The 15868-nt window shown below is 44.4% G+C and overlaps 4 protein-coding genes across 4 annotated transcripts; 3 read left to right on the plus strand and 1 right to left on the minus strand.

The window, feature by feature from the left end:
- Nucleotides 1-913: 913 nt before the first annotated feature.
- On the minus strand, nucleotides 914-2639 carry TRIVIDRAFT_65937 (uncharacterized protein; the record flags this gene model as incomplete). Its single annotated transcript, XM_014095702.1, has 4 exons — nucleotides 914-1845; nucleotides 2027-2152; nucleotides 2216-2353; nucleotides 2447-2639. The coding sequence occupies 4 exons, from the start codon at nucleotides 2637-2639 to the stop codon at nucleotides 914-916; spliced, it is 1389 nt and encodes a 462-aa protein (XP_013951177.1).
- A 1527-nt stretch (nucleotides 2640-4166) lies between these two features.
- On the plus strand, nucleotides 4167-8441 carry TRIVIDRAFT_226812 (uncharacterized protein; the record flags this gene model as incomplete). Its single annotated transcript, XM_014095703.1, has 7 exons — nucleotides 4167-5454; nucleotides 5524-6498; nucleotides 6567-6800; nucleotides 6868-6927; nucleotides 6991-7038; nucleotides 7113-7268; nucleotides 7333-8441. The coding sequence occupies 7 exons, from the start codon at nucleotides 4167-4169 to the stop codon at nucleotides 8439-8441; spliced, it is 3870 nt and encodes a 1289-aa protein (XP_013951178.1).
- Nucleotides 8442-9341: 900 nt separating this feature from the next.
- On the plus strand, nucleotides 9342-10610 carry TRIVIDRAFT_161679 (uncharacterized protein; the record flags this gene model as incomplete). Its single annotated transcript, XM_014095704.1, has 2 exons — nucleotides 9342-9620; nucleotides 9675-10610. Coding segments are annotated over 2 exons (1215 nt in total), but the record flags the coding sequence as incomplete, so codon positions are not given.
- A 2594-nt stretch (nucleotides 10611-13204) lies between these two features.
- TRIVIDRAFT_194996 (uncharacterized protein) lies at nucleotides 13205-15728 on the plus strand (the record flags this gene model as incomplete). Its single annotated transcript, XM_014095705.1, has 21 exons — nucleotides 13205-13276; nucleotides 13346-13368; nucleotides 13491-13520; nucleotides 13578-13616; nucleotides 13678-13714; nucleotides 13773-13822; nucleotides 13880-13971; nucleotides 14030-14088; nucleotides 14144-14381; nucleotides 14439-14467; nucleotides 14558-14586; nucleotides 14664-14786; nucleotides 14838-14874; nucleotides 14929-14963; nucleotides 15020-15024; nucleotides 15089-15114; nucleotides 15173-15208; nucleotides 15268-15336; nucleotides 15391-15531; nucleotides 15586-15612; nucleotides 15675-15728. 21 exons carry the CDS (start codon nucleotides 13205-13207, stop codon nucleotides 15726-15728), a joined length of 1251 nt encoding a protein of 416 aa, XP_013951180.1.
- Nucleotides 15729-15868: the final 140 nt, after the last annotated feature.

Genomic DNA, 15868 nt, shown 5'->3' on the forward strand with positions numbered 1-15868 from the left:
TATGGGAAAGAGCATCAACTGTGGATTTCAAAGTTGTCTCATAGACCATGCTATACGAGTACTGTACATGAATAATGTACTATCGCAAAGACATGTATATGAATAGGTACCTGCCACTTTGTCTCTGTACCCCGATTCCGTAGCATCGGGAGAGGACCCCTAAGACTTGATACAAATTCGTACCGACAATCATAGGGCACATGCCCAGACTGTCGCACATTTGACTAACAGTATCTGTTCTGAGACACAGTAAGTGAGCATCTTTTCTTGAGTATGATTCTCTCTCTCTCTTTCTCCGCCCGTACTCTGGTCGCCTCACCCGCGTATTCGGGTCGTCGGTGTCTCGCGTCCTCATACTTACATGTACTCTCGAATATGAACAACGCCACCCTCGTACGACTTGATAGATGCCGCCTCGGAGATTTGCTCGCGACACAGACACATTTCATGTATTAAATTGTAGACTCCTAGCAGCCCTTTCCAATACCCCGACAGCCGTCACTCTTGTACTATACTTGGCAATTGGGTGCGGATAGCATAAAACCCAGCACGCGCCGCAGCCACAGCCACACCCAGCTGAGCAGTCCATCAATGCAACCTCGTATAAAGAAAGACTGACACACTTTGCGGGGGTCTGTTTGATTCCAGCCCTTTTCGATGGGGCGAGACGGGCCGACGGCTTGGCTGCACTAATCCGGTAATTGTTAACCTTGAATGTGTTGCCTTGATGACATTTGGCGTAGAAGCTCCGTGTATTAATAGCACGCAAACACAATTTGGATTGGGAGACATTACGCTGCGAAAATACAATAAAACTAGCCGTGATTTTTTTTTTTTTTCCATTATTATCTGGAGAGATGGGGGTATATGTAGTTGGCGGAATGCCTTAAAACTCATTTTCCTCGTAATGATCTTATTCGCCTTCCTCATTATTCTCCCCAAGTCCCTTTTCATCAAAAGCTGGTCTCATCTGTCGCCTCATGCGTCTTTTAGATGGCCCCCCTCTCTGATGTGCTGCGTTCTCAACATGTAGGGTTAGCCCTCCCTGCTTGAACGCTTCGTTCAAGAAAGTAACCTTTCGAGTGCTTGTAAAGAGCAGTTTTATGACACTTTGAGTCGCTGCTTCATTTACCAGTTCCAATAGCTCATTAAATATGCTAAGCTCGTCCTGGAATCCATCGCGCTCGTAGATGTATGCTTCATCAACTAGTATCACGAGGGTGATGTTCCTCGGTAATGAGCTTATAAGCCGGTAGAGGAGTGTGAACAGCTCTCTTGGATCACGTTCTCTTATAAGCCTTTTGTTGGTATCCGCATACTCTCGCCCGAAATCGAAGCAGTGTTGTTGGCATAATTGACTGATCAGGCTAGCAAGCATCGCTCGGGCTTCATCGTTTCCATGTTTGGAATGAAGGCCACAGAACCATGTAAGACAGATGAATCGGTCGTGTGAATTGAACATGGGCTCTAGCGAGGCGCAGAAGGCTGATATAGGGGAGATGCCTGCATGGGTTTTTGGCTGGCTTTGATTCCACAGGATAAGGAGCTTTCCTGACTGGAGCGACATGAACCAAGCGCGGAATTTCCTGTCGTTGACTAGTTGTTCAGCGCGTGATAGTTCTTCGGCCTGAAGATGAGCCTTTCGCTGGTTAATAAACCTCAGGTCGACGTCCGTATTTTCAACATCGAGGAGTTTTTGCAGCTCCTTTTCATCGAGGTATGTCTTAGATATATCGTCTTGCTGCTGCACCAAAATGAGAGCATTCGGACTTGGTGATCTGGAGCGTAGTATCTCAATCTCAGCATGGAGGTGCACATTCTTTTCTTTCTCTCGTGCCAATTGAGCTGTTTCGAGATTATTAGCAATGGCTATCAATTGTAGGTCTCCTTATCTGGATGACCTACCCATAATCCGTCTCTCTCTTTTTTGTGCCTCTTTACCAAGGTTGGGAAAACATTAGTTAGTCAGCGGCATTGTACACATTTATACAGAAAATTCTGGGACTCAAGGCTTAAGAGGGCTTACCACTCTGCTTTTTGCTATATTCATTCATCAGACTAAGCATTTCGTTATGCAATAAGTCAGTCTTCTTTTCAGTTCGTCGTACATCCTTATGTATTAAGTCAGCCTTCGTTTCAATACGTTGCCTATCTTTTCAGAGGTAGAATTATGTTAGTCAAGTGTATAGATGATCATCTCGGTGATTCAACTTACGTTGCCGAGAGGCCGCATAATTCGCGGTGCTGCTTTTTGTTCGAAGGGTGGTAATCTTTTCCTCAATGGACTTGAACGATTCTTTCAAGTCTTTGATGTATTCGGAGCCTTCAAAGACACTTTTGGCCAATCTCTTTCCTTTGGCTTTGTCAGTCATGACTCACGATGACTCAATCATTGAACGAAGTCCTGTTCTACTCAAATTCTTTCATATTATGCTCTTGGCCATACCTCTCGAGGTGCTGAAAAATGCAATTGTGTTTTCAACAGCACAAAGAACAGCCACCGTCAAGTCAATCGCGGCATTCCTCACAGTCTGGCTCTCCAAAAATGATGACAGTAATGACTCAGTTTCGGAGAAAATCTCTGGAAGATTGTCGAAGGCACCGAGTACTTGAGTGCGAGCATCGGCCGATGTCTGCATAGCCTGAGAATATCACTTGTTAGCGGTGTCGGCGCGGCCGGACGTCATCAGACAGTTGTACATTCAATATGAATTGAATAGCTCCAAGGACTGGCGATGAATAGGGGTTACTTGGCGCAACACCTTGGGCTATTTTAACAATATTATTTCCCTTCGTTGCATGGTCGGCACCCCAACGAAACGCTTGTCCGAGTTGGCCACTTTGGTTTAAGTAATCTGACCGAGCTTTTTCGAGCTTAAGAGATATGCCTTGCCAGCTTGTATCGTCTCTGATCTGAAGTTCTACCTTTTTTATCTTGGGAGGGGTAGTTTTTTGAAACTTCGTTATAGCATCGGGAAATATTTCATCCCAATATTCCATTTCTTCAGTACGAGTACTGGGTTCAGAAACCATAAGAGAAGAGTCGTCTACTGGAGAAACCGCTGGTAGATGATCGTTAATTTGCACCGCATTGGGTTCAGGCCCTTCACGAAAAGCTTCATTTGGTCCATTAGTGACGTATTCAGAGACAAATTGCTGTGAAGCTACATCAAAACGAATATTGGGATCATTGAAGGCTTGGGAATATTTTGGTAAGCGGTTTTCGATGAAGTCAACTGATGGCGGCTGGTTACCCAGTTCAGGAATTGCCGAGCGTGGCCTCGTCATGGAAAGTGGCTCCGAAAAATAGGATAAGACAGAATTCTCATTTAGGAACTTGGATTTTAGAGATCTTGAATACCGAGCTGGGGCTGATGATAGCAAAGTCAATCTCTCCTTATGGGAGCAGGATAACGAGAGAGCTAGAAATCGCGTCCTCGAAGCCACGAATTTGTCACCATCCTTCACAATACCCAAAGAGATATCTAGCCCCCAATATAATCCTACAGAAGTTTCCTGGATCTAGTTGTGACGTGTCATTGCAATTGGCCGAACCTGATTTTGGTGAGCCATTTTTGTTGTTGCATTGCACTGCCCGTTGTTCAGTCATCGAAGGCAGTGTCCATTGGTCAGCTGTTGATTAGGGCCGCATAGTGGTGTGCAATAAATGCAGCCAAAGAATGCGCCTATGTCGGCAACCAATTATTGTCATTTTTAGAAGCAATATGGCGTCTTAAGAGTAATAAATCATATATTATTTGAGTACATTTCGGAGGCACCGTATGTCGTTGAGCCTATTTTGGTGATCGTCACACTGTCACACTGCATTGCCAGCTGTTGTGTTACCGAAGGCAGTGTTCATTGGTCGACTCTTGATTCCAGCGCGCATAATGGGTGCATTAAATGCAGCTAAGCTATGCTCAATTGTTATACCTGATCTTTTGTACTTGCTTAAAAATGTGTGTAGTTTCAATGTCGCATATTAGGCACCTCGGCTGTCCACTGATGATATACATCCTGGTTCTAACTCTTTAATATTGATACGCGAACTTTATTAACTGTATTCTAACAGGATATCGGTTTTGTTTGTTTGCCTGATCTCTTCCATTATCAAGGATTCCTACTCCAGTAGCCGTGTCGAACGATACCTGTAGTACACGCGTACCATGGCAGCTACTGAAATCGTGACGGTGCGGCCAGATTGCTCCGATGGCCTCACAGTTGAGGTCCAAAATCTCTTTGATGCCTCCAATGGACAATTACATGATGAATCTCAACAAAATAAATTGCACCAGCAAACTTCAAAAACCGCGGAAGTTGCTGTATCGGCAGACATTGCTCCGATTGATCCCAATTCTACCGTATTGGATGAGATTCGAGATTTGAGAGAGCAACTTCAGCGTCTGCAAATGCAAGCCAGCGTCGACTCATCGAATGCAAAAAAGAATATATTGCAACCCTCACCTGACGAATTCAAGAAGCTGCAGAGCATCAAAGATTGCCTGCGTAAGCATCGGCACGAGTGGGATGATCTAAATGGCTTGGAAGCCCCCTTGAGTGAAATTTCACTACAAGAAGCTATTGGCCATCTAGATAATTCTTCCAGTTATAAGCTAAATGCCAGTATTAGCCTTGCGCAAGGTAGCAGATACTGGGCAAACTACTATCTCAGTCAAATCACTGAGTCCGACGATGAGGATGATGAAGACTGTGGCGATGATTGGGAACGATCTCGACGCGAGACATTGATGATGAAACGCCGCGAACATCTGAGATCAATGGAGTTGAATGTAGAGAGTATCACCGAAGAGTTGATGCGAATGCGCCTAAGCAGAAGGCTGCGGAAGAAAGAGAAGGCCGCCAAGTTGCAGCAAGAAGCTGAAATGAGAGCTGCCAAACAAGAAGAAGAACATAAAAAAGATGGAACGTCTACTGCAGATGAAGAAGAAATTCCGACTAAGCCTGAACCGATAATTTATGCGGTGCCGAAGGCCAACTTAATTGATTGGACCTCATTCAAAGATTTAGGCCGGGCAGCAGAGAGTATTTCTTGCGTTATTGATGTTCTTGTGGGTGAGCCAGTGATCGAAAAAGAAAGTTGGGAACACAATTGGAAAAGGCGTGGTCGCCTTGCGGAGAAACCTCAAGCCCAGAAACCTCAAGCCCAGAAACCTACAGCAGTGTCTTCGGGACCACGAGGTCAAGGTCCTTTACCCGAGAGGATAAGGATTCACTCTAGCCTATTTTTGAAGATTTTTGCGAAGCTCATTGACCCTGATGGAGTCACGCTGGATATTAACACGACATCTGTCGTATTCCTTCGGCCGTTCAAAGCAATCACCCAGTATGAAGATAGAATACGAGAGTGGCTTACAAGGAGGGGAGAGAGCATTGAAAAACAAGATGAGATGGTTAACCCCACCGTTGAAGTCAATAATGATGATAAAGAATTGGGTGAGATAAAGCGCTGAGAGCACTTTGGCACCATGGTTTGGAATGCATTACAGACTAACGAAATCATAGAGTCACCGACTGCAATGGCGCATTTAAGATGTGTCTTGGATTTCTTCGATGCTCATATTGCGGCAAGGATTGAGTTTTTGCAAAGTCCCGGATGCCGCAAAGTCTTTTACTCGGACCTTTGGCATGTTTATCGACCAGGAATGGAGGTGATTGGCCTCGACGGCAAACAAGCATACCGCGTTATTCAAGTCACCAGTTCTAGACACCGGCCCATTTCTAATCGTCAATTCTATTACAACTATGCATATGCGCGCAAGGATGATACCAATTCTGAACCTGCAGAATTCACTATATATTCCTCTTACATCGACTTTGATGGAAAATACATCGGACCGGTTCTACGCACATTCGAAATCAAAAGATTCGAAGGGGAAAGGGATATTACCTCTTTAGAGGTTTATCCGCTCCGGTTTCACAAACTTAAACGAAGCGAATTCAATAGTATGCAATGGAATGAGCTCGAAAAGCATCCAGAACAAGATCGATGTCGCGCCAATCTTATTCAACGAGGGGCTAAATTCGTTGAAGCCGCCGGCATTAAGCACATGTATTATTCCGGCTCGACTATGGTCGTTAGAGAAGAAGTCGAGAGTCAAGTAGTAGTTGACTTTGAGACATGTTTTGCGGCGGAAGGCGAATTACAGGAACACATAAAACGACCTTCTCTAGAGAGCTTTATTGGTGAGAGTATTGAAGGCCGGGACAACCAAGGATTATCTCTCGAACGGTGTGAGTGCTGTCTCTATGATACTGTCTATGAAGATGACAAATTTGTGGACAAGAATCAACGCAACGAGTATATAAACTCCGTCCTGTCTAAGAAGAATAGGGAAGAGCCCCCATCTGTGGCAATTTTCCCGAGGCTATTTGACGAGATAAAGACATTGTCACCTGATGATTCTGCTTTCTCAGATGATGAACTGGTCATCATGTCTTATCGAGTATTCGGATTTGTTCTGCGTAATAGAAAATGGGGTATGTACCGATACGCTGAAACAAATTTTGATGTCGCAAGCGACGAGCAAAAGCTGACTCCATGGCAGCACAGCTAGATCTCACCTACTTGACTGAAGTGCGGGAGGCTATCCCGCCAGCTCTAACTGATGAGCAGCGAAAGAGAGATGACAATGGTGGAAAAGAAAAAGATACCGCATTCGACCATCTTGTTTTGGAGGATGGTCATAAAGATATGATTGTCTCGCTTATTACTCAGCATTTCCGAGACAAAGAGGTAAAGGGGGCTCAAACGGAACAAGTAGATATTGTGAGGGGAAAAGGTGCGTTTGTTGTCCCTATGACTCTTTTCCTGTTTCATCTTGAGTCGTTGTTTTAACTAGACTATAGGGAAGGGCTTGATTCTGCTCTTGCATGGTGCTCCTGGTGTTGGCAAAACATCTACTGCAGGTAAGCCTTATTTAAGAAAACCTACAAATATAGGATATGAAAATAACCCTGAAATCCGCATAGAGGGCGTGGCTGAGCGTTTTAGAAAGCCTCTTTTTCAAATAACATGCGGTAAGAGGCATCCAGTCTACGAACTTGAACCAACTTTCCCATGTCATACTAATACTGATCAAATTGTCGACTAGGTGACTTAGGAGTGACAGCAAGAGACGTTGAAAAGACACTCCAAACTAACTTTAATCTTGCCACAAAATGGGGATGTATTTTATTATTAGATGAAGCAGACGTTTTTCTTGCTCAAAGAGATAAATCAGATTTTGTACGGAATGGAATGGTAGCAGGTGAGTATATAAACCGCTTGATATTCGCTCAGAGGATAAAGCTAATCAATTTATATCTTGCCAGCATTTCTACGGGTTCTAGAATATTATGCCGGAATCTTGTTCTTAACAACAAACCGCATTGGTGACTTTGATGAGGCTTTTACCTCGCGAATCCACATTAGTCTTTATTATCCCGAACTTGATAACGATAAAACAATCGACATTTTCAAGCTTAACCTTGATCTCATTCAAAATCGATTCAACAGAATGGGCCGTACAATTCAGATAGATTATAAGGGGATCGAGCGTTTTGCAAAAATGCACTATTGGTGGTATTACGATTCCCGATGGAACGGGCGTCAGATCCGCAATGCGTGCCAGACAGCCTTGGCGCTCGCAGAATATCAAGCCCAGCAAGACAGCAAATCAACCGAGCTCGATTCGAAAGTCCCCGTCAAATTAGGTGTCGATTATTTCGAAACCGTTCGCAATGCTTATCTCGAATTCACCAAGTATTTGGTTGATCTTTATGGCGCCAGTACCGCTGCAGTGGCTGAGGAGAGATACCTTCGCGCGAAAGAGAAGGCAAATGGAGGACGAGATCCATTATTTACAACAAATCAACTTCTTCGAATGAAGAAAGATGGAGCCGAGCCTGGGCGCTTCAAATCGCCTACTCTGCAGCGAAAGCCGAGTCAGGGAGTGTACAACTCCGGAGAGGCTGATCAAAGAAGCTGGGAAAGGCGATCTCTAAAGTCTCAGAATGCCAGCTCCATTCGCGATCGCAATCAAACTGACTTTTCGTCGTCAAATCCAACGGCTGGCCCGATCCAGCGTTTCTTGCAATCAGAGAGATTGGGACAGCCACGAGATTTATCTCAGCAGCTGGATATAGAGAGGGAGTCGAGCAGCCGAAGCTATAACAATAGTCAGCGGAGCAAAGGAAAAAGAGGGTCCCAATCAAACTGGGACCACGATGACTTTGAAGAAGATGGCAGCGAGTATTCTGATACGCAACGGCGGCGCCAGAATCAGCGCCAGAAACGGCGACAACAAGAGCCAGATGGGATGTCGGAAGAAGAGCAAGAAGATGACGACGATGATTTCAGTCTTGAAGAAGAAGCCGCACCAGCAAACAACCGTGGTCGAAGAGAGCCAGATGAACCCCGATATACCAGGAACAGGAAGTAATTGTGCAACGCTGGATGTTAGTGAAGATGATTACAGGACTGTTCAGGACCTTCTGGTAACCTGGGCTTAAAGTTCACTTCGTCACTTTCGTTCAAACATGTACAGACACGCATTTATGTAGATATTAAATTAAAACCTTGATAAATGAAAGTCGGGTTACGGCTACGGTAACGGTCACAGGCCTGCTGAAGCCCTTACAGATTGAACGCGAGCATCGTGATCAGATCGTGATGGTCTCGTTCCTTCTAACTTGACCTACCTATGTTACCCAAAATTACAGCACTTTAAGCGTATCTCACTCAGTAATGGCGTAGGAGCCTACACTGTAAGCCAATTGTCGCGATCTATGTATGTTGGGTTGTATTAACAACTGGGCGTAGTAGAGCCCGGTCATCCTCGATTTGCTCGACTACACCCGATCAACGTGGGCCTGTCTGATATGTCCCTCATTAAGCCTTACTTATGGCACTCAATTTGTACACCGTATCAATGCAGCGTGCAGAAACGAATGAAAATCACAGCCACCTCTTGTGTGACATTCTGGCGATGGCTATGTTGGGGTTTGGGATTTGATTGGCCTTGCTATCCTGCATAGCTACCAAGGCTCGACTGCATGTTGGCTGATGCCTAACTGCAACAAAATCACACGTATGCGCACACTATTGGGCCATATGGCCATCGGAATCAGGGCAGAATGATCATATAAGTATTCCTGACGAGCCTACAATGCTAATGTGTTTTTAAGTGCTTCTTCATTCATCTCAATCCAAAACAAATATTATTAATCTGCTTCACTAGGTAGCTCACTGCCTTGGCCCAAGCTTTACTGAAGTGGATAATGCACTTGAGAAACTGAATTTTGACGATCGCTCAACTTCACTGGCTGCGAGGTCGACCGCTATGGATTCATCTACAGAAGTTGGGTTTTTCCGCCTAATCACGCTATCACCAGGCCGATGGGCCGACGAAATATGTTGTACACTTAAACCTTACAACAGATTTCGCGACCAATTTCCTCCCTACAAAGCCCTATCATATGTCTGGGGGCGTTGGGGACGACGAAACATCCCAGAGATCTTGGTTAATGGCAACAAAGTCAAAGTGACAACCAATCTTGAAGCTGCCCTAAAACATTTGCGAGAACAAGAAAAGGAAATAACTCTCTGGATAGATGCACTGGTAATAAATATCCCTATCAAACGAAGTAAGGAGCATCATCTAACCGAAGCATAGTGCATTGACCAAAGTAACATCCCAGAGCGATCATCGCAGGTTGCTCAAATGCGAGAGATTTATAGTATAGCTAGCGAGGTTATCATATTTCTCGGCAGTGAGCAAAACTGCACCAAATCAAATCCTCGGTCGTCCGAAAGTCAGCGCCCTCTCGAGAAATTTGGAATTGGTCCAACAGATGCTTTGCTTGCAAGGCAAAACTTCGACATCTGGAAGACATCACCCTTGAAGGTGCCAGTCCAAGCCTTTGAAGTTTTCTCTCTGTTGACTATCATCGCCGGATACGAATCCTCCTCGAGCCTTTTGAAACTTCCAAAGGATATTCCAGAAGCTCATATGGCTGCATTTTGTGAGGCATTACGATGCACACTACTTGTCCCCTGGTGGGAGCGCATATGGGTGGTTCAAGAAGCGGTTGTCGCTAAAAATATTACTTTAAGATACAGCAACGCTTCGGTTTCATGGGAGTTGCTAGTCAAAGTTGCAGAAGTCTCCTCTCGATGGGAGGATGGGTATGGAGAATATCGTACTTTTATCTCAGCCAGCGACCTCAAAGTTTTCAACCTTTTCTCGCGTGTCTCCAGCCTCAATCAATTCCGCAGAAACTGGAAAGAGTCTGGGGGGGCAGATATCCTTTCACTACTACGGAATTTTGGTCATCGCAAGGCTTCTGATGATCGAGACCGAGTTTACGCTCTTCTAGGGTTGTGCAACCAAGGAATCTCCATTCAGCCTGATTACCAGCTAGATGTGACAGAAGTGTATACGGCGCCAATAATCCAGACCATAAAGAGTACTAAATCTCTGTCTGTTTTATATGGCGATCATAGTCGCAAAGGGAGACATGATTTATCGTCTTGGGTTCCGGATTGGAGTGCAAACCTTGATGAAGATGAACGCCGACGTGCTGAGCTTTTCACTCTTTATGATGCTTGTGGCGGCGTCATTCCACTGCTAGTGGAGAGTAATACCAGCGATGCCAGCATACAGGAAATCATAAAAAACGAGATGGCCTTGTTCCTCGACTCTCTTAAGATTGAGCGCGACCCGAAGCGCCTCTTGCGTGAAGGTCTTGCGCCAAAGTTACGACGTTTAAATATTCAATCGACTTCGCCTATTATGCAGCAAATTAAGAACATTTGCAACTCCTTAGTGGATTACTGTCACAAGGACGGCTGCAGAGATTTACCAAAATATAGCCTGATTGCAAGGGGTTACACGGGGAGATCTCTAATAGTTCATGCTATTAAGATCGGAAGAGTATCCAAAATCACAGAGCCATTATATTCACACTCCGATATGAAAACGGCTGTGGAGGTACTTGATAGCTGGGCAACAGGGCCTAGGGCAGAGAGCGTCAAAAAGGCTTGTCACGAAGGCTTTTTGAAGGTCATCATGGCTGATGTAAGGAGATCTCCAGATGGGCTCTTAAGACGACTGAAAGATGAGGATACAGCCATCATGAAGAAATGGTTCAATCAAAACATACTGCGTGGAGCCCTAGATGGTCATCAGCATCAGGCAATGAAGTCTGACGATGATCAATTTTTTGAAGTCATGAGACTAACAACAACCAAACGAACATATTTTTCCCTTTATGTTTCTAATGAGATCCATTCAATATTACAACGCTGGATCAACGATCAAGAAACATTACTAGCAAGAAGCAGGGAAATGTTGAACGAGAAGGCCACCATATACACCATTATTAATCAAGATTATGAACATAGAAACCTCTTGCGCAAGCTCAGGGAGCAATGCGACATCTTAAAAAACAAAAGTAATGAGGTGATCCATACTGAATTCTACGACATGGTGATGCGTATAATCAATGCATTTAAAAGGTTTCTGGATGATCACATCGAGAAAGTCAATAATGATGCTATGCTCGATGATGAAGAATTTCGTAATATAGGACGAAATAAGATTGCTGAACATAGACTATTTCTCAATCAACAGAGGAAGGATATTGAATATACGGCTATGTGTGGGCATGGCCTGGGTCCAATGCTGATGAAGGAAGACGACGAGATATACATTCTGCCAGGCAGCAGCCTGCCGCTGGTTCTACGGCGTGTGCGCTACAAAGGCAAATTCTGCCATCAATTAGTTGGAGATTGTTTTCTTCGTGGCGCAATGGATGGGAGAACAGCCTCTCCGGGCGGTAATGTTCTCGATTATATTAACCATACAAATTCCAATCTCGAGTTTACTGACTACTTAGGCTCCAGCTCCCCCAATGCTGGCCAGTGTTTTTCTTTACCAAAAGGTAATCGACTAGATTGGTTTAGTGGAAGAGGAAATAATGGACGCATAGTTACCTTAGAAATTGTGTAAATAAATATAATCTTTGTATTTGGCATAAGTATAGATATAGTGCAGCGATATAAGTATGGAGTCTGTTCTATACTTATAAGTAGATACAATCTGCGACAGTGTGAAACGGGAGAAATAAATCGTAAAGTAGTCCATAAATCCGGTGATATTAGTTAAAGTAATGGAAATATACTATGCGATAGGATCGTATTATATTGCGAGCCTCCTGCATAGATTGGCCTCCTGTAATCACTGGCTTACAAGTCGTGGTGAATGAAGAATCACCATTTATGTGTAGCTTCCATAGCTAATACAAATTACTACACGACATTCCCCGTCTGCTCCCAATTCGGACGTTTAGGTTGTTTTCACTTCGACTAAAATCTTTTAATTAGGCAGGATCACTTCAGATGTTATCTCAGAGCTCCCGCCAACAAAACTCATCGCCTCCGATCAGGAGACCCGGAGACCCGCGTCCCCACCATTTGATGGTTGTTTCAATTATATCGTCTATCAGAGCTTAAGACTGCGTTTTATGTTTTGAGAATGTCACTGATGTCAAACCCCCTCCTGCTACTACTTTTATAGTTTTAATTGTAGGTAGAGTAGCGCAGGGATTGGTTAACTTTAACCACCAAAAACGAGATTTTTAGGAGTCTAAGGGTGTAAAAAATGGAAGTCGTTAAACATAAGAGAGCTTGATGGGACCCCGAATTTTCCATCACTTATGGTCGTATGTGCCTGAAAGTATTGCAAAGCTAGATTATATGGAAAGAAAAGTATTTATCCAACAAGCCAAGCTATCCAGCATAGTTTTTTGTTTCTGGTGGGAAATACTAATGCAGTCCCTCAGCTTTGCAGCCACGGCGGTGCGATAAGATAAGCCCCCCACTAGAAGAAAGCTGCAGTGACTCAAATGGCTGCTATAGCACATGCGTCAAATCTTGGATCTTTCAAACCAGCGAAAGCTGCAAACAGAATCCGAAGCAGCCATGGCTACGATCATTGTAAGCTGCTGAAACTTGGTACACTATGCGGAATACGAGTTGACATTAAATTCTCCAAAGCTGGGCGCCCAATGGGGTTGGTATCTCTTCTTCTGTGTTCCCATGCGACTGATATCGTACTGTACTAACATGATTGCGACTCTGTAGGCGACGAAGGCGTACGACCATTTCCATATTGCTACCATTCCTATGCGACTGCTACTAACAATGGTGACCCGGCAGAAAGGAAAATTGACTGACATCCTTGCCCCCGAGGCACAACTTTGCGCGCGAGCTGCGGTGAGTCTTATCCCAAGCCGACCAGTATAAGACGTCTCTATCAAGAATACATGCTAAGACGACATCCAGGGTGGCCACAATGCCGGACGTGGGTCGATTTACCTTACAAAGTTAAATATTATAACTAACCATAAATAATATTTAAAAAGATTCCATTGTGTGAGCTGAAAATGTTCTCATTGTATCATCTTTGATCCTGAGTTGCTGACGATAGCTTCAATAGTGCCAATGGTGTCTCGTACAGGTATGCGCAAACAGGAGACATTACATTACGGCGCAAAATACTTATTACAGCTTCTAGCTTCCACTTGCTTCCTTCCGGCCTGGTCAATCCCAACTGGTATGTATTCGTGATTTGGCGATTTGCAGTGGATATAACATACTAATTATGCTTCTTAAAGTCGGAACCTTATCGGTTCTTCCGTGGTGGCTCACATTGTACATGCCCCAAAATTGCTCGATACTCAGTCAAGGGCTTGTCTAATGCATCAAATAGCCTTCTTTCTTCTCGGAATTAGAAGAACTGGAGCGAAAAGGACTTTCAAAGTATTACTAGTCTAGATATTCTCTCGATCGTCAGAGACCATGCTAACAATATACTAGCGTCCATGATCGAATCTTCATCAGCGACAGAGTCCACATTGATCTGGACCTCCACGTTGCCGTTGACGGCTTGGAAGAAGTCGAACTTGGAGGTGATTAGCTATATCATTGATACGGGTCAGTTATATATGCTGACTTCCCATCACTCAGACCGCAAGGTTGGAACGACAGGCCGCGGAATTGGTCCTGCTTACAGCACGAAAGCGGCGGTAAGGACCCAGTCCGAATGATGTGGCTAGATGAGCTTTACTGAACTAGATATAGCGAAGCGGTATCAGACTCGCAGAGGTCTTCAATGAGGAACTTTTTGAGTCGAAGCTCCGACGACTTGCATCAGGTTACCAGAAGCGATATGGCGATCTGCTCAAGTACGATGTTGAGGAAGAAATCGCCCGATTCAAGGTGTACCGACCCAAGCTTCGCAAATATACTGTCGACGCCATTGCTTTTATGAAGGACGCGCAAGCGAAGAATACGAAGATCCTTTGCGAAGGAGCAAATGGTAGGCTAGATAACCCCTCTTACCATTATTCTTATTTAGATGTCCTGACCTTGTTAGCTCTTATGTTGGATCTTGATTGGGGATCCGTAAGTCAAGCCTATAGGAGTGATTCAACTCTTGCTACTATTTATAAGAAGGCATGCAGCTTTGCGCGGGTATTTGTTGACTTTGTCTAGTACCCATACGTGACCAGCAGTTCTACCGGGTTCGTACCATTCAAGAGGCGGCAGATGTCCCTCATCCACTCCAATAGTTGATGGATTTGGTACTTACTTGAAATAGCATCGGCGGCATGGTTACTGGACTTGCTCTTGATATCAGGAAGATCGGTGAGGTTATTGGCGTGGTCAAGGCCTACACCACTCGTGTGGGTTCTGGCGCGTTCAAGACTGAGGATCTCGGAGAGTACGGTATTTCTCATTCTTAGCAAGCGAAGAGAGCTAACCACTCCGATAGGATCGGCAAAAAGCTTCAGGAACGAGGTCGAGAATGGGTGAAGCTTAAAGTCCTCCATCCAGTTGACATGACCGCAACTGACGGGCCATAGGGTACTTCAACTGGTCGAACACGGCGCTGCGGCTGGTAAGCATTCACCTGTCTAAGAACTTGTGATGAATAGTCTTGACTAACTGAAACAGGCTTGGTATGTGCTCTCTCTATCTTAATCTCATGACATCTAGAACCCATTATTGACTAGATTCTTGTAGATCTCGTCGTCGTCAAATACACCACGGTATAGATCGTATATTCACTGTGCGAAAAAACTATTGTGGGTATCTAACGTACACTAGGACGTCAACCATTATACGGCGCTGAATCTCACAAAAGTAAAATATTGCGTTTCTTATTTTTTAATTAGAGGAGCATGTACTAATTCGATTCTCAGCTTGATGTCTTGGACACTTTCCCGACCATCAAGATCGCCATTGCATACGAAGACCCTGAGACCGGCGAGGTGAGATTCTGAGCTCTTTTTGGCAAGGAAATGGCATTTACTAACCCTTTACAGAAACTCGATTCGTATCCTGCATCATTGGATGTTCTTGACCGTGCCAAGGTCATCTATCACGAGATGCCTGGCTGGAACCAGTCGACTACCAACGTGAAGACCTTTGAAGAGCTTCCCAAAGAGGCCCAAGACTATATCCTGGTTAGAAATGTCATATTTGCCTTAATTCTTGATCTCACTAATTTGTTTGACTAGTACATTGAGGAATTCATTGGAGTCAAGGTATGTTTTTGTTTTTCTTTAAAAGGACTTAACCCATAAAGATGCAAATTGACAATGTGTAGATCAAGTGGGTTGGTACCGGCCCGGACCGCAATGCCATGATCACTCGATTTTAAAAAGGCTACGAAAGCACATATTTGGTAAGTGAAAAAAGCAGAAGTGTATGTGAAGCGTCGCCTAAAAACATAATATAAGCAAAGCCAGAAGAGCATTCTAGAAGTCTTGAATAAGACACGCCAGGTTATAAGATAAATTA

Source organism: Trichoderma virens (assembly GCF_000170995.1).
Source record: "Trichoderma virens Gv29-8 chromosome Unknown TRIVIscaffold_89, whole genome shotgun sequence".
NCBI lineage: Eukaryota > Fungi > Ascomycota > Sordariomycetes > Hypocreales > Hypocreaceae > Trichoderma > Trichoderma virens.